This window comes from Mirounga leonina, unplaced genomic scaffold (genome assembly GCF_011800145.1).
Source record: "Mirounga leonina isolate KUSES-001 unplaced genomic scaffold, KU_Mleo_1.0 Mir_418, whole genome shotgun sequence".
Classification (NCBI taxonomy): domain Eukaryota; kingdom Metazoa; phylum Chordata; class Mammalia; order Carnivora; family Phocidae; genus Mirounga; species Mirounga leonina.
The window spans coordinates 7428996-7454759 of record NW_023270739.1 but is presented as its reverse complement, the minus strand read 5'-3'; the positions used below and the strand labels follow the sequence as shown (position 1 = coordinate 7454759).

The following is a 25764-nucleotide window of genomic DNA, read 5'->3' as shown; positions in this document are numbered from 1 at the left end:
GGACCTGACTGCACACAGAGGGTTTGCTCTTGGTCTCCTGGACTCAGCAGCCGAGCTCCTTAAGCCAAGACCATACCCTGCTATCCTCAGTGTCCCCTCTCCAGGGGATGCTCCTCTGAGGATCAGACACAGGCAGGGCTGAGCGTGGAGGTGGCCCATCTGTGGGGCCCTTCTTTGGTCATTCAGGGGCAGGTAAGGTGATGCCAGCAGATGGCGGGCGGCTCTGGGATGAGTCAGGAACGAAATCTGATCCTTCCCATGGGCAAGCGGGGGCCTGAGAGGTGGTATCAGCCTGATCTAGGGGTGGGGACGAGCCGGGGGAGTGGAGAGGGGGCCCTGGGCCAGGGAGGCGAGCAAGCAAAAGGCCACCAGCTTCTATGACAAACTGTTTAATGTTCCATAATGTGCAGAATCTGAATGAAAAAGGCCCGTTAAAAATCAACAGGCCGTACATTCTGGTGACGGAGCAGCCGGCCTTCTCCCCACTGTCCCTCTGAGAGGCGGGTCACTGCAGGGAGACGGCGCTGTGAGAACATGGTCCTCGGTGTCCTCCCCGGGCACACACGAGGGTTCGTGCCCAAGTGTCACGGGGCGGGGTGTGACATTTACACAGGAGAGAACCACAGACATACACGTGACAAGAAGACGTGAGGGGCCCAGTGGGCCAGGGAAGCCACGGTGCCCACACGTGGAGGTATACACAAGAAACGTGAGCACGGTGCGGGGGAGGGGCACGCGGGGCGGGCTCGGGGGGTTCCTTGAACAGAAGGGAATGAGGACCCAGGAGACCTCATGTGCCTGCCGTGAGAACCTGGGTGTGTAAACCAGTGCACAGGAGTGAGAGCTCAGATGCTCCTGGGGGGCAAGGGGGACAAGGACACAGACACGTGCGTGGGGCCCGCGACTGGAATCACGGGGGCACAGGGAGCACTGAAGGCCCAGAGCAGCAAGTAGGGGGGCGGTGGGAGCTCCGCCCCGAGGGCTCCTGGAAATTCGCTCGGGGGAGAGCCCAGAGCTGGGGGCCCCACGTCGGGGAGGCCAAGGGTCTAGGAAGGCTCAGGACGAGGAGGACCCAGCTCCACTGCAGACACCGGCGTCCGCGCCGGGGGCTTCGTGGGTGTGTGCGGAGGCCGCAGGCACCAGAAGGGGCCCGTCAGGCCTCGCTGCTGCCGCCGCTGCCCCCGGCGCTGCTGCCACGCTCCACCCACACGAGGCGGGCCTGCTCCTGCAGGATGCGGCCGCGCACCACCTTGGCCAGCCCCTCCGCGTGGCCCCACGCATGCGCAGGCACCTGCACCCAGGAGCAGGGCAGCCCCCAGAGCACCTGCTCCGAGCGATGGCACTGCCGCAGCAGCTCCGAGTCCCGGCAGCCGGGCCGGCCCAGCAGACCCCTGCCGAGAGAGCGGGCGGGCAGCGGTCAGAGCGGGGGCGAGGGCGGACAGGGACACAGAGACACGCCAGGATCCGGAGAGCCAGAGGGAGCGCGGACAGATGCAGAGGACAAAAAGGCACAGAGACAGAGACATCCAAAGAGGAGGAGGAGGGGCTGGTCCCACCCACCCCCACCCTTCCTTACCTGACTTCCCGGACATTCTTCTCTGTCACCTCCACGTGGATGACAATGGGGTAGATCTCGTTCTGGACCAGCTCCCGCACGCCCCGTGCGCCCAGCTCCAGCAGGCAGTGCTTCTTCTCAGGAGACCAAGGCTACGTTTTACTCCGGCCCGGAGACCCCAACCTCCCTGCCCCCACGGGGCCCCACCCCCTCCAGAAGGGCCTTGGCAACAAGGAAAGAGCCACAAGGGAAGGCGGGAGGGAGGCCTGGGGAAGTAAGTCACATCCCAGCTCCGGACCTCAGCCTGGCCATTGATAGGATGGAGCAAACCCCACCGCCACCCCCATGCCTGGCAGCCCCTAGCCAGCCCCCAAGGGAGCGGCGAATCTGAGATGGGATGGATGGGTGAGACGGACCAGCCAAACACCTCAAAGGTGACCCACGTTTGGCTGGCCCAGCGCTCCCATTCGCAGGTGAGGAAACAGGCCCGTGGAAGGGCAGGGCCTTGTCCAGCACCTCTCAGACTCTAGCCCTCTGGCCCAGAAAGGCAGCCCCCCACCCCAGCACCTACCTTCCCAACAGACTCCTGGATGGCACGGAGCCTGCTGCCCAGCCCAGGGGTGGCAGGCTGGGCTTTGGGGGCTCCAGGTGCTGAGGATGAGCACTGTTCCTCCCCAGAGAGGCTTTCTGCAGAGAAGTGAGATGCAGGGAGGAAGGGCCAGTGGGCTTGGCTGCCCCGGGGTGCCACCCAGCCCTCCCCATCCCTCCCGTCCCTGGGCACAGGCTCACCCGCCGGGCACACTTGGAAGTCCAGCCGGGAGTTGGGCAGGTCAAGCAGGTTGCGGATGAGCCGGGGTGCCAGGCACTCGGGCAAGAGCACCACAGGCCGCAGGGCGGACACCAGCAGCGGGCGCACCAGGCTGTAGGGTTTGAGGCTTCGCTCAGGCTCTGCAGGGGGATGGGGTACAGAGGAGATGAGGGAGCAGGCAGAGTCCCCAGCTCCCCGTTCCAAGGGTGGCCAGCCCCCTCGATACTCAAAACCCCATCACCTCTTCTCAAGCCCCCCATCTCTTTTCCCTTCCTAAGTCTTACTATTGCTCTTCCTGGGTGTGCGTGCACTTGCACACAAGCGTGCACGCGCGCACACACACACACACACACAGAGCAGAGCTGCCCCCTCCTGGCTGGCACCTCTAACAGCAGCCTCGAGCCCCATCCCCCACCTCACCCTTGCCCATTCCAGACCATTCTCCTCTCAGCAGCCAGAGAGAGGCTTTAAAACGAAAGTCAGATCGCGTTACTCCCCTGCTTTCAACGTGCCAGTGACTTCCCACGACCCTCGGGAAGAAGGCCACATCCTCCACATGGGTGACCCAGCCCTGCCAGAGCCTAGAGAGGCAGCGAGTCCCGTGCCCCAACACATGGATCAACTGCCTCCAATCACAGGGCTTCTGCATGACTTGGGGAGGCCTAGCCACACCCCAGCATCTCCCGGCCCACATAACCCCAATTCTCCCTTCAGAGCCCACGTTACACCTTCCCTGGTCCCCAGCCGTGCAGGGCCTCCAGCATGCGCCCCAACGCACCCAGTTCTCCTCTAGCACACGTGCCACGCTTTGTAATCACATTTGCAGGTAGGATTATCTGACTGGCAGGCAGCTGCACCCCCCACACCCCCAAGGGTGCTCCAAGGGGAAGTGCCACAGTGTCCCCTGGACCAAGCACAATTCGGGACAGAGCTGGCGTTTGATACGCACTTGCTGTGCTCAATGGCCTGCACACACATCACACACAGCTATATACCTCAGTGCCTTTACACGGCTGTGCCTTGTGCCTGGAACAAACTCGTCTTCATCCCTGAAAACCCTACCTCAATTTCCCTTCCAGGAAGTCTTCCCTATCCACCATCTTCTTGCCTCTCAGGATTGCTACCCCCTCATCTGGGCTCCCCCAAGCCCTTCTTCCTGATCTAACCCAGGGCCTCCCCTACTGCCTCCAGAAACCCACTCTGGGCTCTTCGTGGCACCCGCCAGCACACACATGTGAGAAGCGCAGCTACACCCACTCCGCCAGACAAGAACAGAGCCGTGCTCGTGTGTGCCCCAAAGTCATACAGACCCACAATCACACTTGCACACATGTGCCTCCTCCGACTGGCTCCCTCCACCCTGGTGGCCCATGTCCCCCCCACGGGGAGCCTCTCAGATCCCTGGACGCCCTGTTCCCCGCTGGAGGAGCCAAAAGGACCACCAAGTTCCCAGGCCCCCCACATGTCCACATCGTGGACACCGTGACCAGCACAGGACATGCCTTGGCCACAGTGCGCTCACCTGAGCAGGGCTCCAGCAACAGCTGCTCTGGAGAATCCCCCGCAGAGCTTCCCCCATGTTTGGGTTTCACCAGCCGGAGTTGGTCCAGGGCTCGCTTCTTCAGCTGGGGAGGGGGCAGAGAAAGAGGAGGCCCTGAGAGCCCAGCTCCATCCCACCCTCAGGGAGGAGAGGATGGACGGGACCCCCGGCAGAGCGGGCCGGGCTGCCCCTGCTGTCCGGGCTCTGTAGAAGAGCTTGGGTCAGCAGAAGGGCCCCCTCCCCACCAGGCCTTCTCCTGCCCTCACCCAGCCCAGTGCAGAGCCCCCCACCACAGGCAGGTGAGGGCAACCATCCCTATGGGCCCAGGGAAGCAAGCTTGTCAGTACCAGTTAGAGCTAGAGGCGCCTGAGGTCTACCCAACCCCACTTTACAGATGGGTAAACTGAGGCCCGGGGAAGGCCCTGAGGAAGCTAATGTCATATAAGAGACAAACTTTGGGACCCCTTCCAATGAATTAGCAATGTGACCTGGTGTAAAAAGAAAAGAACAACAGTAAAGACAGCACCAATCACACAACCAACAGCTACCAGGTGTCAAGTGGCTACAATGTGACAGACTCTCACTAAGCCCCAGATGTCATGAGCTCACTGAAGCCGCCAGGCAGGCAACGTAACTCCCCCATTTCACAGGCGAGGAAACAGAGCCTCAAGGGAGGGTCAGGTGCTGGTCCAAGATGGCAAGGCACGTGGCAGAGCTGGGATTCGAGCCTGGGCGGCCTGGCTCCAGAGCCCGAGTTCTCATCCCCTCGAGCATCATGGCCTCTTGAGTTATTTTTACTTCTCTGAGCCTCACTTTGCCCGTGTGGACATGGGGAGGTTCACCCAGCCCAGCCCTTATCCGGGGACTGGAAAAAGGGGTGTCCCTGCTGCTCTGTCAAGTGCTTACAGTGGCCAGGCCAGGTCCTGAGCACCAGGCACCCACCACCTCCTTTAACCCTCTCAACACGCCTGGCCAGCGAGCCCCGCCATTGTTCTGTTTGCCCGGCATGCAGTAGACCATCAACCACATCCAGGGGAAGGAGCGAAGTGGGGACTTCCCTCCCCTCCTCCCCGCAGGGCTTCCAGAGAATGGAACCCGACCTCTCCCTTTAGGAGCCCACCCCTGGCAGTCCCTTGCCAGCCCACCCAGTACTGCTTACATTACTTCGGGACCCTCGGTGGCGGCTGGAGGGCAGGCCTTTCTCCCGAACTTCTAGGAGCTGCTGGGCTCTGTGGGGTAGAGGTGGGGGACACACATCATGCATTTGTAGGGAGAAAGGGAGCCCCCCTTCGGCCCCCCTCATCCTGTCCCAGAGGGTTATGAGGGGTTGCAGGAAGAGGGGAAAAGTCTCCCAGCCTGCTCCGGGCTCCCTGTGGGACCTGTCCCCAGACTCGCAGGTCTGCATCACCTCTGGTAGTTGGGCACAGTGCCCCGGTCCAGGTCCCGCAGCGTCAGGGGGTCGACCCGGGTGCAGAACCACTCCTGCCGCCGCTTGTACGCTGGGTCCACCAGGCGCAGGATCTCCTGGGCTTTCACACACAGCGCATGAGGGTCTGCTCGCTCGGGCACGGTGAGGTTGGCTCGGATATAGAAGGGCTCGGTGCTCAGCCCCTTTGTCCAGGCGTCGAGGGCCTCGTGGAAGGACTGACAGGCTGAACGTGGGAAGGGCAGGGGCAGCAGGGAGGACAAAGTCAGGGAGCAGCCTCGGGCCACAGGCATGCCCCTTTGAAGGCCTGGGCTGCCAAAACCCTACCTTCTCCTTCTTAAAGTCAGAGCCTGAGGCCCAGAGAGGGCAGGGACCTGCCCAAGGCCACCAAGCCCACTAGGAACAGAACCAGGACTTGAACCCAGGTCTCTGGACTCCTGTCTAGTGCTCCTTTCACAGTAAGCTCCTTACTGAGGAGGAGATGGACAACTAGCAAGGGGACCGCAGTGCGGGAGTGAAGGGCACTACCAAGCGTCAGGCAGCGAAGTGTCTGTCTCTCTCTCTCTCATGCCTTGGTTGTCCCACCTACACAATGGGCTGGACAAGCCCTCTCTTGGGCTCTCAGCTCCATCCCTCTAGGACCCGGAGTCCCCAGTTCCTCCCCACCCCGGACCAGACTTACCCTTGAAGTCCATCAGGAAGGGGAGCGTGGACACCTGGCTCCAGGGCAAGGTTCTCTGCTGGACCTCACCTTCCAGGCCTGCCCCCTCCAGGCCAGCAGCCTCGGCCCTTGGCTGGGAGAAAACCCAGGCAGGCAGGGAAATAAGTGAGCTTCCCAGGGCAATACAGCCCTGGGGCTGGAGGAAGATTGGGGTGGGGATGACATGTCCCATAATTCAGATGCCCCCACCTGCCAGGATGCCTATCCAATCAGACCCTTCTCCCATCAACAGGACTCCCTATCCAGGCTGGCACATCCTGGTCTCTCCCATGTTTAAGGGTGGAGATCTGTCCAGGTGCCGTCAGTTTGCCCCACCTCCCAGCCCACCTGCCTGATCAGATTTAATGTGCTGCTGGTTGAGGTAGGGCAACCCGTGTGTCATCTCTGAGCCTGCCTCTGCTTTGGTCAACCCCCAGGAACACCGCCCAGTGACCCAGATCCACCAATCAGAGGGCTCCAGCCCCAGCTAATGCATTGGCTCCACCCCCAACTCAGAGGGGCGGGATCTCACCTCTCTGGACTCCGCCCTGGCAGACCCTGGCCCAGAGAGCACCCTCCGCACCACGGCCCCAGACCAGCTGTCCCCAAGGAACGACAGGCCATCTGGGCCCTTGTCCTGGGACTCGGGCCCCCCCGGGGGGCTCCGGCAAGACACCCGGATGGCCAGAGACCTGGGAAGAGAGAAGGGAGAGGGGAATTAGAGTTGTATTTCCACGCGGTTCAGCCTTCTTGGGAGAACCATCACAGCAATCCCCCCAGTGTGCCATGACGCCCACCCTGGGGCCACTGCACCTGCCGCGCCGCTGGAACGCCCTTCCCCCTCTTCTCTGCCTGGCGAATGCCGCTCATCCTGCAAAGGTCAGTTCCAAAGCGACCTCTCCCTCCCAGCCCCGTGCACACGTGAGACAGCGCTTTTCCCGCAGGACCGCACCATCTGCACCTGGCCAGGAAAAGCCCCTGGGAACCAGCCTGCTCTCGTGCTCAGCTCCGGGGCCCTAGCACCAAACACCGTGACTGGCACATAGCAGACGACTAATAAAAGCTTGTTATGCTCACAGTTGAGGGAGGAAGGTCACCATTAGAACACAACACAGACCAGAGATGGTTACAGCCGGCCGCGGAAGCACAGAGGGGAGCAGCTTCCCAGAGGAAGAGGCCGCGGGGCTACACCGTGGTGGAGAGGAGAGGCGCTTCGGGAATAGACAGAGAGGAGGTGGTGTTCCAGGCTGAAGGGCTGGCAGGGGCAGAGGTGTGGAGGACAGAATACAGGATGTGGGGAAGGATTCAGTAACAACAGTAATAATAGCAACAGCGAACACTTACTGAGTGCTCCCCATGTGCCAGACGCCATGCTAAGCTCCTTGTCCTAATTAGCTAATTTAACATCATGGGAAACAGCTCCCAGAAAAGGCTAGCTGGAGCCAGCCTGCAGAGGGCACGGAACGAAGGCGTCTGGCCTTCCCCTTGTGGGCAGTGGAAACCACTGACGGTTAAGACAAAGAGTCACCCAGATCCCCATCATAGCAGCGTTCTTCCCGTCCCTGGAGAGAACTGGTAAGGCCCAGGGGCCAGCTCAGAGACAGCTGCCTGGAATTCCCTTCCCTGACTCTCCCCCCAGCCAGGCCAGAGCATCAGGGAAGAGGAGAGGCCAGAGTGTCCCCCGCCTTCCCCCCCCCCCCCAACTGCAGCCCACGCAGCCACACCGCCCTCTGCTGCCAGCATGGGGTGAGCAAGGCTACAGGGACTTTAACCCAATCGGCACCCCGTGCGGAGCGGGGAACTTTGACCCCCCCCACGAAGCCTTTCTCGGCTTCTACGCCCTCAGTCAAAAACAGCCAAACCCGAGGGGCTGCGGCTGGACGGGGCGGGGGGCGGGGGGGCCAGAGGCATCCGCGCTGCCTTCATGGGCTCCTTCGGCCCGGGACTGTCCTGGCTGCGTGGATGTATCCCCACCAGAGACGGGAGGCCCGAGGCTGGGCTGGGCTAGGCCGCCCCGAGGCTGGAGAAACACAGTCCCGCTCCACACGCAGCATTAACTGGGCCCCGGATTTGGACGAGTGAGTGGCTGCTTGATTCTGTCACCACATCCATAGAGCCAGGACAGTAATGGCACCTTCTCCCACCGCGGGTGTGACGGTCAGACAAATGGAAAGATCATGCGGGTAGAGTGGAAACCAGAGGGCTCCAGGGAACACCCGGCTGCAGGCCTGGCCCCAGGAGGGTTGTGAAATTCACAAGGTCACGGCCAGCGCTGTTTCTGATTGGAATGGAATAGAAAATGTAAGCCAGCCGCGCGTCAAGTAAGTCCAACTATTGTCTCGCGATCCTTTTCCGGCATGGGTACTGGGTGTCTGTCGCTGTGGGGTGCCATCAGGGGGAGTCTGAGGAAAGTGGCACCAGCAGGGACTCTGGAGCCAGACGTCCTGGCTGCTCAGCCTCTGGTCCTCAGCAGCCCCGGCGGCATCCACCCACCTCATCATGGGACTCAATTAAACGTGGAGTGCTCTTCGAACGTGGCCAGGTAACACTGAGTGCCCAATCAAAATTGGACGTCTATGGGCGCCTGGGTGGCTCAGTTGGTTAAGCGACTGCCTTCGGTTCGGGTCATGATCCTGGAGTCCCGGGATCGAGTCCCGCATCGGGCTCCCTGCTCAGCGGGGGGTCTGCTTCTCCCTCTGACCCTCTTCCCTCTCGTGCTCTCTGTCTCTCATTCTCTCTCTCTCAAATAAATAAATAAAATCTTTAAAAAAAAAAAAATTGGACGTCTACTGTTCTTAGGTGTGGCCCCCACTTTCCCCACCTGTTCCAGACCCACAGACAACCGAGCATCACGGCTTCCCCAGTCAAGAGCCCAGCCAGCAGCCTGCACTCAGCCCTTCCCGGTCCCACCTGCTCGCCCCCCACCCCCTGCCCTGGCACACCACCCCCATCCCCAGCCCTGCAATCCCTGAAACCCCAGGCCAACCCGGCTCAGGCACTGCCCTGAGGCAGGACACCCCTGCCCAACTCCCTGAGGGACCAAGTGACTTCTCTGGGCCTCCATGGCCCCCCTGGGGAAGGGGGGAGTGGCCACCTGGGGGCTCCCTGGGGCCAGGTCCAGTTGGGTCCCTCTCAGCACCGGGCCTCAGCAGACAAGTGCATGGTTGAGGGGGGGCGGGGGGGCGGGGAGGGGCTGCCTGCTCCAACCTCTGGACTCCTGGGTCTCTAGTAACACAATCTGACTGACCCCAACCCTGCCTGTGAGTGGTGGGAAGGATGCGGCCCCCATCTCCCAGCCCCTCCCCCCCACGTCCAGTCAGGAGTCGGGTCACAGAGGGAAACGGAGCCAGTCCTTCACTCTGACCAGTGATGGGCCAAGTAGCCCGGATGAGTGCTCCCCCGCCCCAGTGCACTGTGGGAAGACCTCTGGGCCGGGCACATGACTGTTCTGCTCCAGGCCAGGGACCTATGAAGCTCAGACTCAAGCCTGTCACATAAATTACCTCATTTAACCCTCCCGACAGCCCCATGGGAACCATCTGTGAGCCCCCATGTTAGAGAAGGGGGAAACTGAGGCACGAGGAAGTTATAACTTGACAAGGGTCACCCAGCCAGTGGGTGGTGGAGTAGAGCAATAATCTCTCTGGGCAAGGGCAGCTGATGCCAGAGATTTGGCATCCATGTGACCAGTGTGGGTGGGGGCGGGGGCCTGCCAGGGAGACCCACCCTGACATTCACCCAGGGACCCTCGCCCAGCGCTCGCCCTCCCTCAGCGCCCCACTTACGCTCTCTGGCTCTTCCTATCTTCCCGCCTGCCTGGGTGTCCATCCAGCCTCCAGCCTGCCCCAGCACACCCACTGTTCCAGCATCCCGTGCCCTGCCCCAAGGCTCTAGGAGCCCAGAAGGGCAGGGGAGACCAGGAGGCTGCAAAGGCCCAGCACACAGTGTGCACAGACCACAAGCATGAGGTGAAAATAGTTTAGCTGGAAGGAAGGTACCACGGAATCCCCAACTCCACCACCGAGTGGCCTTGGGACAAATTCCTGACTCTCCCTGGGCCTCAGGGTTGTCATCTGTATAAGGGGGCTAAACGCACCGGCCTTGCAGGGCTCCCGTGGGAACTGAGCAGCACCAATCACAAGAGCAGAGAGCTTCCATTACCACTCGCTCTGAGCCAGGCACTGCTCCAAACACTCTAATGGGGACCCTGGAAGCCCACGACAACCCCATTTTACAGAGCTGGAAACCAAGGCCGTGGGAAATACAGTGACTTGCCCAACATCCCTCTGTAGCAGGTGACAGAGCCCCAACGTCTGTTCTTCCCCACTGTGCTCTGCACGGTAACACCGGCCAGACATGCATGAACGCACGCAGGCAGCACCCCACGCACCAGTCCGGGCTCCCCGCTCCCCCCACAATCTATCCACATCTTTCTCTCTCAGTCCACCACCCCTGCCCCCGCCCCAATCGGTTCTCTCCCCCCACTCCTCCCCAGGAACTTCAGAGGTGGCCCCTGGGATCCCAGGCCCGGGCGGGGGCTGGGCCAGAACCTCCTGCCCCGGTGCCCCCTGGACAGCAGCCAGGACCCCTGCTGCAGGCCGAGCTGGAGGAAGGGAGGCAGGCAGGAAGGGAGGCGCCTCCGCCCCTTCCCCCAGAAGCACGTCCTGCACAGGGAGAAACAATGTCGTACTGGGCCTGCTGCCGGAGGGCAAGAGTGGGGGCAGGGGCCTGGACCAGGGCCTGGCCAAGCTGCTCAGGCCCCTGTTCCTGCTCTGCCCCAATTTCTTGTGTGGCCCATCCTCTGCATCCAGCATCCCCACAGGTCCAGCTCTGACGTTCCGTGCTTTGTATGCCCTTTCCCAAACCCAAATCTGACCGGGTCACTGGGGACCATGGCCCTGGCGCTTCCCAGCTGTGCGACCTCAGGCAAGTGGCTTAACCTCTCTGAGCCTCAATTTTCTCGTCTGTAAAACAGGGATGATCCTGACAACACCCACCTCCCCCAATGGAGAGAATGCTGTGAAGCAGCCAGCTGCAACAGCCAAACCTTGCCGCGTTTTCCGGAGAAGAGCGTAGAAGCCAAAGTCCACACTTTCCCGCCTGACTCACACCGCCAGCCTGACTCACCGAGCCTGCCCGGCCCCCTCCCCCTCCCGCTCCAGTCAGAGCCAAGCTCCGGGCTCTCCCTGGACAGCCTCTGCCCTCTGCTCTTCCCCAGCTGCCCTCCCTACCTGAGTTCCAAGGCCACAGTCTCAGCACGGCCTCCTCTCTCCCCCGCCCTCCCGAGACCCACCAGCGAGCCTGACCAGGGAGGTCACTCTGAGCCAACACTGACAGAGCACTTGGCCTGCAGTGCATGCTGAGCCCGTCTGTTTCGTGACTCTTGTCACGGGCTGTGGCCAGCCCAGCTGCAGGGCTCCCATGGTGGCCCCACCCCACCCACAGCACGAAGCTCTGCTGGGAGCTCAGAGCCGGGGGAATGAGTAACAATTACCATTTACTGAGCACCTATTAACACGCCTGGCAAAGCAGGCTACTTTCCTGACACGAGTCCTAAACCCCCAAACGCCGCACCCCCCATGCCGAAGAGATCACTGACCGCCTTCGGCAGAGGAAACGGAGACCCAGAGAAAGAAGTGACCAGCCCAAGTCACCCAGATGATGAGCAGCAGCGACAGGATTTGAATCCCAGGTCTCTAAAAGCCTGAACATTCTAAAGGTGCATGAGGCTAAGGCTGAGCTGCTGTTCCCTCCCAACCCACCCCTGCCCTGCTCCAGGAGCCTGACCCTCCCACCCCCCTGGCCCCCCACTGAACTCCCACCCGACCCTGTCCCACCACCCCAGGCAGCCACAGTACCTGTTGAGGAGATCCAGGCCACAGCCTCTGGCCAGGAGGCCGTCAGGCTTCCCCAAAGGCCACACGCTATCGGAGGATGAGGACGAGGAGAGGCCAGGAGACCAGGGCTTAAGCGTAACACTCCCTGGGCAGGGGTGGGGGGGAGGAAGTGAGGTTCTGGGGTGCCAGACCAAGAAACCGGGGCAAACCAGGGCCTGTGAGAAGGGGGTGAGCCCCTGGAGCCCAGAGACTGCCCGGGACCTTGGCAGGTTTGAGGCCCCAGAAGCACACTGGACCCGCGGGGCTCAGGGCTGGGCCGGGGTGACCCTAGAGAGAGTGGAGGGCGGGCTGGGACCAAGGAGCCCATATAGCACAGCCAGGCATGGGAGAGAAGAGCAGGCCTGGGCTCAGGGGGAGTGGCGTGGCCCGACTCCCCACCCAGGCTCTCCCCGAGCACAGCCTCCCCTGCCTGGCCAGGACACAGTGGGGCCTCAGGAAGGGGGGCCAAGGGCAGAGCTGGCAGTTCAGGCCTCAGGTGGGCTGGAAAGCCACCCCCCACAGATGAGCCCTCCCCACGGAGTCCCGGAGGGTCATTACCTGTGATGTCGGACATGCTGCTGAAGGACCTGGGGGTGGGGGAGAGGCAGGAGCTGAGGCACAGGGAGCACTCTGCCCCACTCCCCTCCTCCTGCACCCTGGCCATCAAGAGGTCCTGCAGCCCCCAAGCACGCAGAAGCTACAGCCAAGGCGGGGGTCCCAAGCACAGGGCAAGTGTGCCAACCAGGAACCCTAAACTCACAGGGCAAGAAGCTAAGATCCTGACCTCCGTCCCACGTCCTTGCCCCTAGAATGCCCCCTGGACTGTCCTGAAATGCCACCCCCTCCTGGAAGCCTCTCCTGACCTCTCACCAACCCCTCGCCTCACCCCTACTTTCTGCCTTTGTCATTCCTGACTCCCCAGTGCCTTCCTCATCACACACCCTAGTCACGGGGGACGCGCTCATCCGATCAATCAAGTCCGTGTTGATCACGGCCTCCCGTGCCCAGCACCCGTAAGGGAACAAATCAAGGGCAACTCGCCCGGAAAAAGCTGTGACGGGGGACATATACCATCCCCTGACCTTGGTCTTGCCACCACCAGACACAGCCTGGTTTTTCTGGACCCCGTTTGCCGCTCTGAACGTGCGGCCTGGCTTTCTTGCCTGAGGCCCCTGACCCCTTGGAACATTCTCCATGTCCCCTAGTCCTGAACCACCTAGACGTCCCCCGGGGTTTAGGATCATTGAGGCTTGCCCTCCTGGGGCTCTCCTGCCAGGGTGCTCAGCGGGGGTGAAACCCACTCCGCCCTCTGGCCTTGTCTTAGCCCCTGACCTGGGTCACGGCTGTGACTCCTGGGACCTGAGTCCCCAGCGCCCCAGCCATTGAAGAGCCGTCAAGGGAGGTGCCGGCCCAGCCCTGACGCTGGCGCTAGGGATTCTGGGAGATGGCTGGAGAAACAGCAGCAGCAAGTCCCTGAGCCTCGACTGCTTTCTCCCCATCCTGTTTACCTCTTCGGGGGTGCAGGGTCCTCCTCGCGCTGCCGGCGGAGGATGGAGCCAGCGCTTGGGGGGAAGGGCAGGATGGAGAGCCGGTTGATCTCCTTCTCGCTGTCTGTGGCCTCCTCCTGCCAACAGCCACGACAGGGTCTGGGTCACCTCCACGGCGTCTCCCACACCTCAACACCCCTACTTTGTGCCCATTCCACAGGTGACAGACAAGTAGGGCCCAGGGCGGAGGTGTGGGCCCTGCAAGAGTACAGTGGGGGTCCCAAGTCTCCCGGCACCCAGGCCCAGCCCCGAGCTGGCTCTGGGCGAGCTTAATTAAGGCGCTTGGGGACCTCAACGTCCTCACATGTGAAATGGGACTGTCGGCAAACTGGACAGCACTCCACATGTTAGTAATTACGTCACATGAACACTATTAGCATCCGTACCCCGCCCCCGCCACACTCGGGGAGGGCAGGTGTCTTACCGAGGTGTGGGGCTCGGATCCCCCCATAATGGTCGCCTCCCCAGCTGCTTCCGGACCTCCTAGCAGCGGGGGGAACTCACTGAGGCTCCACGTGCTGCTGAGGTTGGAGCACAGGGAATGGGAGGAGGCACAAGCCTGGGAGAGGAAGGGGGAGAGAGGAGGTGAGCAGGGCGGGGCAAGGGTCAGCCACAGGCATTTACTGCAGGCCGGAGGAGCAGGGACAGAGCAGGGAATGAGACAGCTGGATCCCTGCCCTCACGCAGCTCACAGCCTAGAGCAGACAAACTGTAAACAAGCAGGCTGATTAAGGAAATAACCCCAAACTGCCAAGAGCGCAGAGAAGGAAGGTGCCCAGGGCAGGGAAGGCACTCAAAGGGCCCACCCTACCTGGGGGCAACAGAGTGCTTTCTAGAGAAAGTGTGGTTTGAACTGAGGACTCAAGGACAAGTAGGCGTTAAGCAGATAAAGTGGGGGAGGATGGTCCAGGCCGATGGAATGGTATGCACAAAGGCCCTGGGGCAGGACTGTGACACAATCCAGGAATTAAAAGATTGTGACCCAGAGAACAGGGTTAGAAGGAGGAAGGGGCCCACCTTTCAGGTCTCTAGGGCCTGATAAGGAGCTTTGTCTTTACGTAAAAACAAAAAGCCACTGAGAATTTTAAGTGAGAAGAGACAGATTCATGCTTCCTTTGTTCTATTCCTCTAGGCTCCATGTGTCAAATACAGGGCCAAGGGATCATCTTCAAGCAAACCCAAGATAGGAAAAGGCAGAGTTCCTGACAGAGGTCCAAGGACTAGTATCTGGTTGAAAGGGGCGCTGGCTGGCTGTGGGACCTTGAGCAAGCCCCTGACACTCTCTGGGCCCTATACAATGAGGAAATTGGACTAGCTGGTCTCTGAGGGGCTTTCAGGGCCTCATGCGGCCAGTCTTCTCCAAGCGTATGCAAAAACAAACTTCACTGTTCCTGGTGCCCCAGGAGCAACCCCAGAGACTTGGAGACACACGTGCCCCTTTCCCATCCCAATGCACCAACCACACCCACCCCAACGGAAAGCTCCACCAGCCCTGCGTATTCTCCGTCCTGCCCAAGAGCTCCCTCCCAGGACTGCAGGTTCTTGACCCAGGGGGAGGGCTCCAGCCAGGACCCGCGTATTTCCTCCCAGAACCTGCATCTTCCCGAGCCCAGCCGAGGGTTCCCACTGCGTCCTGCGGAGTCCCACCCCCGGGGCTGATGTCTCCCACCAGGTCCTGCATGTTCCCAACCGCAGCCAAGAGCTCCTGCCGGGACCGCAGCATTCCCACCAGGACCCCTGTAACCCTGACCCCGCTCACCTTGAGGCAGGGGCCGCCCTGGACCCGCTGCAGCTGTGCTTCCAGCAGAGCTTTGGCGCCCTCCAGGCTGGTGAGCGCGGTCAGCAGCTCGTCCCGCTCAGCCTCCAGGCCCCGCACCTGCTTGCGGTACTGGTCCTTCTCAATGAGGCTCTGGGAGTACTGCAGCTGGATCCGGTCACGGCTCTGGATGGCCTGGGGAGAGCGGGCAGCGAGGGTGAAGGGGCCACACTGGCCCAACTGTCCTGCCCTCTACCCTCTGGGATGGGGGGTCAACAAGACCAGCAGCTAACGGGTAGTAAGCCCTTCCTGGGTGCCCTGTGCTAAATATCAGCTCGTTTAACCTTCACACGAACTTTCCAAGGTGGACATTCTCTTTATTCTCATTTTACAGACAGCCCAGCCAGCAGGGACAGAGCTGGGATTCAAACTCAGGCGGTGGAGGTGCCGAGTCCAGGCTCTTGCCGTCTCCCAAGAGCAACTTAAGCCTCTTCTGGGAAAACCCACTGTGTGCCTGGGGCTTCACTCACAGCATCCCGGGCTAGCAGAGCAGCTGGGATTCAAACCCAGCACACCGCACCCAAAGCGCTTGTCCCCACCATAAAGACCAGGGTCCCTGGGAGCTGGACAATGGCCGGGACCTGCCCCCCAGTGGCTCAGGGGGCGTGGGGGGCCAGAGGCAGTGCAGGGTCCTGGGCCCAGCCCAGACCACCAGGTCACCTGCACTTTCACCACGCCCACCAGTGGTCCCCGAGGCTCGTTCTAGTGGGATTCGAACTTGGTGCAAGGACAAAACCTCCTGCCCTGCCCCCTGCATGGGGAGCCCTCCACAAGGAAGGCGGGGGACCAGGAGGAGATGGCCCGCCCTGTGGCCTCAGGAGATGAAGATCATGAGACCCAGGGCCCAGGAGTCAGAACTCTAGCGAATTTCTTCACCGGCAAAGATTTGCAAGCGCGCACCACCACCACCACCACCACCCCGCCCCCACCATGTTGGCCTTGTCCTTGACATGAAGGGAGGAAGGGATTCAGAATTGACAGGTGCCAGGACCAGCTTTTCTGAATGAGGAGCTCAGGTGAGGCAGGTGTGTTCAGGGGGCGGGGCTGATGGATCTCCAGTGCTTAAAGGCTGGAGTCTGTGCTTCTGCGGGCCTCCTTGCCCCTCCCAGACCAGTCCGAGCACCGGGAAAGTCTCCAGCTACAATCCTAGTCCCGCTTCTCCTCGTCCTCCCGAGTATGAGAACCAGCGGCCGGCCTCACCTGGTCCCGCTCCTTCTCGATCTCCTCCAGCTGGGCCAGGACCGTGGCCATTCGGTGCTTGTAGAGGTCGCAGTCCTTCTGCAGTGTGCGATGCTTCAGCCGCAGGTCCTCCATCTCCTGCAGGTACTGCAGGCCGGGCGGGGTGGAGCCGGCCGGGACGAGCACCCGGGTCAGACCACGGGGCCGGGCACCGGGGCAAGCTCACCAGCAGGTGCCCAGCGGGTCCAGGGAAAGAGGCCTGAGCCTCAAGCACAAGGGCCCACCTCCCCAGCTGGGTGGCCTGGGCCACAGACTGACTTCCCCTCCCTGGGCCTCAGTGGCCTACCCTGTAAAATGGGGATAATCCTAACAATGACACCCTCCCAGGCAACCCTGGCCTCCCCATTTAAACTGGGATCTGACCTGCTGCTCTGCTTCTTGCCCAGCACTTACCCTCTGCTACGTGAAGTGACTGACTTAGGATTATGTGCACAGAGTACTGTTGGTCTCCCCTGTGAGAATTTACCCTCTACAGGAACGGAGACCTTTATTTTGTTGGCTGCAGTGTCTCAAAATTCGAGAACAAACGAACGCACGTTTCTTAGCACGGTGCCTGGCACACAGCAGATGCTCAGAGTACATGGACTGCAGTACCCTCCCCTCCCTAGGAGCCGGGCTGTTAGCAAGAAGGAACGCAGGGACAAGGCCGGGACAAGGCGGGGTGGTGGGGTGGGGCGCGAGGGAGACGCTACCTTGTCTCGCAGCTCCTCAGCCCACTGCAGCTCCCCCTGGACGGCATGCAGCTTCTGGCACAGCTCCTGCCTGCTGTCCTGAGCCTCCCGCCAGTCATGCTCCAGGATGTCCAGGAGGATGCGCTCTGAGCCTGGGGCCCCCAGCCTGCTCGCTTCCTGAGGGGCACAGTTCAGAGGCTGCCTCAGCCTCTCTTCGCCCAGGGCCCGCCGTGACTGAGGCAGGAGGGAGGGGGATACACAGCCCTCAGCCCTGCCCCACTTGCTCTGCCACCTTGGCCGAGAGCCTCGACCTCTCTGGACCTCCATTTCCCTGTCTGTAGAGTGGGTGCGGCCCACAGCCCTGCACACTCTCCAGGGAGCAGCTGGGGTGGAAATGAAGTAAGTGGCTGAGGGTGTGCTTACACAAGTTGGCCCGGATTTTATTCCTAAACAAGAACCAGGCCCGCTCACCCTTGCTCTGGCCCCCACCCACCGCCCAGGGCAGCTGATGGGTGCTGTTTCCAAAGCCTGTCCCCACCCCTCTGACAAGGGGTCTTCACAGCGGCTGAGCCTGGCCCAGGTGGGTAGACCACGGGCCCGAGATCCAGCCCACACACCCACACCCCGGCCGGGCACCCCAACCCTGTGAAATACAACGGAACCCCGGCTCCCATCCCCCAGGCAGCAGGCCCACACTGCCACTGACCCGCCACGGACCGGCCACGGGACACCAAGCAAGCCCCAGGGCCACGCAGACTCAGGGATCTAAACCTTTCCAGGGTCAGAGACTCCTCTACCAATCTGAGGAAAGCTACAGGCCTCTCCCCAGAAAAGTGCTCACACGAAATCAGGTGCACCGTTTCGGGAAGTTCAGAGATTTCCTGGGGCCACCCCCAGGCCCCAGACCAAACACCCAGGGAGAGCTGAGCGCTAACGAAGGACCCTCCACTCAGGGCTTAAGACAAGACGCCCGCCAGGATTCCATTTCCGCTCCAGAATCCTCACCCTCCAGGTCTCAGGGGGATGAGTGAGCAGCCGGTGGGCTGACCCCCCCACACACACCCTCCCCCTCACTGGCCCTCGTACCTGCTGCAGGCCTTCCTGAAGCTCCTGCAGGGACGCGGTCAGCCGCTGGTTCTCGGCGCGCAGCTCGGAGACCAGGTCCACGCTGTCCGGCTCCTTGTCCCTCTCCTTGTCCTCGGCCCCGGGGAGCGGCCCCCTGGCCCTCCCCAGCAGGGTGCACTCCTCCTCCAGCCGGCTCACCTTGAGCTTCAGCTGATCCACCTGGGGCCCAACACATGGATCAGCCCCAGGAGGGACGCAGCCCGGCAGGGGCCACCGGTCAGGGCACGGGAGAGGTATCACCCTCTCAACTCCCCCTGCCTCCAGGGTTCCCTGAGCAGGAGTCCTCCCCGGACGGGTCTATGAAGACGGGACGGGCTGGGGAGTCCCAGCGGCTGTGCTTCAGGCCGGGCGGGGTGGAGCCGGCCGGGACGAGCACCCGGGTCAGGCCACGGGGCCGGGCACCAGGGCAAGCTCACCACCCCTCTGACAAGGGGTCTTCACAGCGGCTGAGCCTGGCCCAGGTGGGTAGACCACGGGCCCGAGATCCAGCCCACACACCCACACCCTGGCCGGGCACCCCAACCCTGTGAAATACAACGGAACCCCGGCTCCTATCCCCCAGGCAGCAGGCCCACACTGCCACTGACCCGCCACGGACCGGCCACGGGACACCAAGCAAGCCCCGGGGGGGGGGTGTAGCGCATCCCCACAGGCTCGTCTGTCCCACAGCTCCAACACGGAGCGCCGGTGATCCAGCTCTGGGCCGGCGCGACGGAAGAGCAGGGCTGCGCCAGGATCAGGGAGAGCCGGCGTCTGGGCCCAGCTCTGCCTCGGACTCAGCATAACAGTGGACAGGCAGAGGCCCTCAAACTGTCCGAGGCTGGCTTTCGGACTGCCAGGGGTGGGATGGTGGCTGTCTTCACAGCCTTCACTAAAATCCCAGAACCCCAACCTGTCACCAGCTGAGTGTGGGCCACCGGAAGCTGGCCCGGGGCGGGCGGGGGGGGGGTGGTCAGCTGCATGGTGGCCTGGCCGACGGTGACACAGTCTGCTTGCTGGATGAGGAGTGCACCCGAGAGTTATTTCGCGTGTGGGGTCTGAGGTGGCCGGACAGTGACAAGACTAGCAGCAGGTGTCAGGCCACAAAATGAAGTAACTGTCGGGACAAGGACACAATGACCTCTGGCGCTCTGCGTAGGCGTGCCAATGTCTGGTGTCCTAGGAGCGCCCTGGCCTCTCTTGGAAATGGCTGGTAGCCCTGCACCCCTCAGAGCCAGGTGTGGCCACACGCACGCGCTCGCACTCGCACTCGCACACGCACACACATGCACAAGCGCTTGCACACGCATACACACACGCTCACGTGCACACACGCACACACACACTCGCGGGTCTGGATGCTGGGTCAGGCAGCTCCACTCCTCCTCCACAAAGGACTCAGAAAGAAATTCATGACTCTCACATTCCTTTCCCCTCACAAAACATGCTTTGTAAACCGCCGGAGAAAGACAGCTAGTTACAAGGGCAAGTGTGGTCACACCCTCTCCAGCGAACTGCCCCCACACACCACGGCCTCCGGCCTGCCCCGTGGCCAGCAGGCGCCCCCGATGAGCTCAGAGGACAGGCCACTTGGGAGTCTTCCCCCGAACACCAGGAAACGCGGATGCCTTTAATCCTGGCGTACAAACTCACTGAGCACAAAATTACAGCGTTCGGTCCTGAAGTTTATGTTGCTCAGAAATAAGAGCTCATTAAATTTGCACCTTATAAAACACGGTATTAAATCACAGCCACCACACACCTGCCCGTGGGGGGAGGGGACCCAAGCAGCCAAGACAGGCGCCATCAGCTACTCTGTTCATCTCCACCTGCAACACCTCTGGTTAATTTTGCGGCAGGAAAGCTCCGAAAAGTTAAGGCAAATTTACGCTAGGTACGTTCCAAGAAAATCTTATCTACTGGTTAAAGTTCATCCCTTGCCCTCTAGCCCCTAAACCGGGGGAAAGCGGTCACTATCTGCCCAGGGGCAGATGACCTCAACCCGAGGTGGGCATACGAACATGCACCTGCTGCTAATCTGCAGACACACAGAGGCACCTCCAACACCTCTTCTTCATCCCCTATCCCACCCCAGGAGACCCCAGACAGCTGTACACACACACACACACACACACACACAGAGGACATCCCCCCAGGCACATACATGCATTTGCCACTTCAGGGGATCCAACTCACAACTACACCCAACCCAAAGACAAAACAAGCCATGCCCCTCCTGACACCCCGGGGCTGGTGGCTGTCCCACTGTCCCCTCTGAGTAGCCGACCCCTTTCTTCCAGGGAAACCTCACAGCACACCCCACATCCGTCTCAGGAAAAGCAGACACGGCAAAGAAGGGGGGGCCCTAGGCCGGCCCCAGCAGTGCTGACAGCAAAGTCAGAAATCCTTCACTCCTGGGCTCCCGGGAAAGTGCTCTAACCAACCTCCCTGAGCCAGTTTCCTCATCCGCAAATGGGGGCGCTCACAGTGTGCCCCCCCCCCGGCCTGTCCCGGTGGAGCTGCTGAAGTCAGGGAGCTGGTGCAGGGCAAACAGAGGACCATGCCTGAGGCGGGAGGTGTGGGACCACGGTTCCAGCAGCCTCGTCCGCGACCTCCTGCGAGGACCAGAAGGCAACTGAGGCACAGGGAGGGAAGCCTTTTGCCAGGGCCACCTTTGCTCAGTCTGCCACCAGTCTGCAGGCCTCAGACAGCCCCATCTCGTGCCAAACACCGGCCAGATGCACACCCTCCCATCGGCCACCTACAGTCTTCAGCACGCCTGGCAGTCTTCAACGAGCGGCCTCCGCGCCCCCGATCAGGACTCTCTCGTCCCCAAACGTCAACCCGCCAGCACGCACGGCCGCAGGCTCGGCACACCGATGGGCACCAGCACCTACGGCCTCCCGTGGGCCACCCATCGTCCCCGGGAGCCCACCGCACCCGCAGCCCCGCAGCGACGGGGGGCTTCAGATCACACAGGCAGCATCCCCCCCCCCATGGACCTCGTACCTATCGTTGGGGAGAGCCCCCTGGGTGCCACTGGCACTGCTAAACCCTGGACAAGCATTCGCTCACTAAGCCCTTCGGACAAGTCCCTGCAGCTGGAAGATACCAGCTTTACCCCGTGCTGAGTCCCAGGAAGGAGCCCAGAAGGCCGGCTCGGCTTCTCGGCCTGGACGAGGCGCAGGCGCACTCACCGCCGAGAAGGAGCAGGCCCCCCGCCCCCGGACGGGAGCGGGCAGAAGAGCATCACAGGGCGGAGGCCCGCGCTGGTGCCCGGCGGACCTGGTGGCAAGCCAGGCTGTGCCGCTTCCCAGCTCTGTGCCCTTGAGCAAGTGCCTCCGCAATCCCGGCCTCGGTGCCTATGTTTCAAAATGAAACCTGGTGCTTGGTGCCTCAGCGGGAATCACAGGACGTGACGTGTGTAACCTCGGTGGTGGCGGCGCGCGGTCGCACTTAATGACAGCCGCCGACGACAATCCAGGTCTGAGCGCTAACGGCGCCAGGCACCCGTGTGTCTCAAACTCTGGGTCTGAAACTCCTAGAATCCTCACTAACCAAGGCTGCTTCTCCACCTCGGCCCTTACCGACTTCTTGGGCTAGGTAATTCTTGGCCGTGGGGTCTGTCCTGCGCTCTGCAGGCTGCCCAGCGGCATCCTGGGGCTCCCCCCCAGAGGCCCAGAGCACACTCCTCGCTGGGAGCACCAGACACGTTTCCAGACACAGCCAAATGTGTCCCCCGTTGAGAACCACCCTCGTAACTCAACATCAGTGCTACCAACACCCCCGTGTTACAGATGAGGAAACTGAGGCACAGGATGAGGACGGGACCTGCCCCGTGGTCCAGATGAGGAAACTGAGGCACAGGATGAGGACGGGACCTGCCCCGTGGTCCGACAGCTGGGAGATGGTGGCTCTGGGACACAGGCCGGCTACCCCATGACCGGTCAGTTTTCTCAAAGGTCGCTTCCCCACTCTTCCCCGCCCGCCCCTCCCAGGGGCCTACCGCCAGCTGCAGGTCCCGGCTGCGCAGGACTGCGGAGTTCTTCTCCTCGCTGAGCTGGGCCAGGCGCATGGCGATCATGTAGTTCTCGTCCTTGAGCCGCAGCAGCTCCAGGCTGCCCGCCTCCCAGTCCTCCCTGAGGCGCTGGCAGCGCTCCTGAGCCTGCTGTTGCTCCCGCAGCCGCTGCTCCAGCCCCGCCCGCTCCTCCTCCAGCACCCGGCCCCGAGCCTGCAGTTGCTGCTCCCGCTGCAGCTGGCTCTTGCGAGCCTCCCGCAGCCGGCGCACCTCCGTCATCAGGAACTGGGTCAGGCCTTCCGGCCCCTCCTCATCTGCCAGGGACAGGGAAGAGAAACGTCAGGTCAAGCCGATGAAATCCAGGGGGATAGCAGCCTGCACCGAAAAACCCAAACCGTGAAAACGCTAGGCGGAAATTCTGGAACGTCGTTTTAGCATTCTGGAGTAGAGGAGGCCTTCCTAATCAAGGTACAAAATCTAGAACCTATAAGAGAAAAGATGGACAAATCCATATAAAATTTTTTTTAACTTCTAAACAATGTAAGAAAAGATGTAACAAAAGAAGTTAAAAGATAAACAACAGAAAAGGAGAAAGTACAATAAACGTAACAGATGACTCAGAGCCACTATATATAAACAGCTTCTACAAATCAATAAGAGCTATAAGAGAAAAAATGGACAAATCCATATAAAAATTTCTAAAACTTCTAAACAATGAAAGTTATGACAAAAAAAGTTCAAACATAAGAAGTGGAGCAGGAGAAAATATAACAAATATAACAAAAGATTCAGAGCCACAATATAAAAAGAGCTCCTACGAATCAATAAGAAAACACAAACCAAAAAAATATATGGGCAAAAACTACTAATAGGCAAGTTCCGAAACAAAACTGGTTAATAAACAAAGGAAAAAATACTCCAACTCACCAGCAATAAAAATCATAACAATAATAATAATAATAGTAACCATGAACATTTGGCTCCATTCTTTGTGCTAAGTAAATATAATAATTCACTTAACCTCATGACAACAGTATAAGGTAGGTACTATTGTTACAACCGCTTGAAAGACAAAACAACTGAAACACCGAAAGGTCAAGTCATTTGCCCAAGGTTTACTAGCTAGTAAGCTGTGAACGACATCTCAATGAAGTACAAATTTAAAATAAGATATTTTTTGACATATGAGACTGCCAAAAACATTTTTAAATGGTCCCCGGGATTCATGAGGGTACAGCAAATTGGGCACTCAGACCCTGCTGGTGGGATGCACACTGATTTAACACTTAAAATACGTATGTACAGTCTTTGAGAAATTCTATTTCCCAAACCTCTCGTCCTGAGACACCATTTGCACAAATATACACATACAAAGATGTTCCCTGCATCACTGGTATGTTACAAAACCAGAAACAACCTGGACGTCCATAAACAGGAGTCGGTTAAATGACTTATGGCACAATATCACTAAGGAACATGTGCAGTCATTTCAGATAAATGCACCAGTTGTGCAAGAATCACTAAAATCAGTTCTCAGGAAAAGTGAACAAGTGTGTGTGTGTGTGTGTGCAAATGCAAAGAAAAAAAGCGACTCACCAAACTGTCACCAGCAGAACAGAGCTGAAGGAAGAAGTAAAGATCTTTTCTATTTATTCTAAAGTCACCCGGGGTGTCTGAATTATTTACACAGGAAACTGTAAACCCGTGTATGCCTGACACGCGTGCATCCGAAAACAATTTTAGGGGGAAGAGCCATGTTAAGTGTGCAGGCTCTGAACTCAGACGAAATGGATCAGAATCCCAACTTGGGCAAACTGCTTCCGGTCTCTCCATGCCTCAGTTTCCCTATCTGTTCAACAGGGATAGCGGAAGTGCCTCCACGACAGGGACGGGGTAAAGAACCTCTGCACAGGTGCCCCAGATGCCAGCACCCGCTGCGGACTCACTCACCAAGGATCATGGAGCAGCGCTGGGCGGGCTCCTGGCCCGTGAGCAGCGTGTAGTGTTCGGGGTAGTAGAACTCCAGCGATTCCAGGAAGGCCTCATAACCCCTCTTGCCACGGCAGCGCAAGATGTCCATCAGGCGCCCTGGGGAGTGGCAGGGGGTGCCCCAGGGTCAAGGTCAGGGCTTCCCCCAGTGCCTAGCCACTTCCTCCCTCTTTCCCTCTCCATGCCCCAGGGCCCACGTTCCCCAGACTTTATTTCCCCAGATTTTTGGGCCAGTGACACACACAGGGGCCTGTCTCAACACATCAGTGCGCAGAACCTGTCTGCCCGAGCCAAGAAAGCCAGGACCCTCCTGCCACGCACCTGTGTTTCAACGGCTCCCCAACCCCCAGCCTGCCCACCCCCCCTACACACACACACACAGATCCAGGGCCAGCAAATACTCCCTGCCTTTTCAGTGGCACACAGGAATCCCCCTACCCCAAACGCAAAGTAAAATACTATCATTCCCCCCACCGGTCAATGCCTGAAATTCCACCATTAGACCCTCATCCCTTTGCTAGCTAGCTCTAGTTCAAAGACACACCCTGTGGGAACAGGCACCCTCACAAAGTTTGATGTCTCTTGAGCACTTACGGAGAAACGGCTCCCCAAGGAATGTGTGGCACACAGAGGTAGAGAGGGCAGAGAGAACCCAGGAGATCAAAAGGCACAGGAAAGATGCCCGGAGGTCCCAGATCTAGACTGCACTGGCAACCACATCCACCTCCCTGCTCTAAAGTGGGCCCAGGAAGTGGGAGGAAAGTCCAAGATAGATAAACCCCAGATGCCCGAGTGGGCACCACACACCCGCTGGATCGTAATGGTGGTTCAGCAGGAGGCAGGATGGTGGGCACCAGAACCCCGGGCCTCGAGCGCCAAGGCTCGGTGCGCGGCGCTCGGGGGCGGGGGGGCGGGGGGCGGGCAGTCAGCCCGGGGAAGGCCCGACCCCGCGCGCCCCCCGCGGCTCACCGGTGCGGTTGACACGGCACGGGAAGCGGTAGGTGCTCAGCACCTCCTCCTCGTCCTGCTCGTCGATGACCCGGCACTGGCGCAGATAGGGCGTCAGCTTGGCCGGGTTGAGGGCGCGAGTCAGCCGGTGCCGGACGCCCTCGATCCGCTCCCACAGAGCGTCCTCCTCCGCCTCGGACCCGGAGCCGGCCCCAGCCTCCTCCTCGGCCTCCCCGGCCTCGGCCCCGCCCGGCATGGCCGCGTCCTCGGGGTCTGCGGGCCAGAGGCGCGCGGGGGTCAGCCGGGTCGCCCGGGGGCGGGGTGCGCCGGCCGACGCCCCCCCCACCTCGGGACGTCGCCCGCGGGACCGGCCGCCCGTCGTCCCCGGAGCCCCCTCCCCGCGCCCCCGCCCGGCGCTCGCGCCCCGCGCCCCCGGGACTCACCCCGCACGCCGCAGTCGCCTCGGGCTCCCGGGTCCGCGCTCGGGCGGCGGCTCCGCCGGCGCAGGGGGGCGGTGTCCGCGGCGC

General features: G+C 60.8%; 1 protein-coding gene across 7 annotated transcripts; it reads right to left on the bottom strand.

The window, feature by feature from the left end:
- Positions 1–373: 373 nt before the first annotated feature.
- CARD10 (caspase recruitment domain family member 10) lies at positions 374–25764 on the bottom strand. 7 transcript variants are annotated; one of them, XM_034987562.1, is made up of 21 exons: positions 25681–25764; positions 25259–25510; positions 24251–24388; positions 22289–22614; positions 18265–18462; positions 17200–17355; positions 16469–16594; positions 15212–15403; positions 13877–14011; positions 13414–13529; positions 12464–12492; positions 11888–12011; positions 6562–6721; positions 6012–6123; positions 5312–5555; positions 5063–5132; positions 3886–3988; positions 2345–2503; positions 2127–2242; positions 1577–1692; positions 374–1391 (listed from the first exon to the last, which is right to left on the bottom strand). In XM_034987562.1, the coding sequence occupies exons 2-21, from the start codon at positions 25491–25493 to the stop codon at positions 1154–1156; spliced, it is 3093 nt and encodes a 1030-aa protein (XP_034843453.1). In that variant the 5' UTR covers positions 25494–25510; positions 25681–25764; the 3' UTR covers positions 374–1153. The 7 variants fall into 7 exon arrangements, with proteins under 7 accessions (XP_034843453.1, XP_034843454.1, XP_034843455.1 ...); XM_034987563.1 differs by having other exon boundaries at positions 374–508; XM_034987564.1 differs by having other exon boundaries at positions 374–508; positions 1577–1689.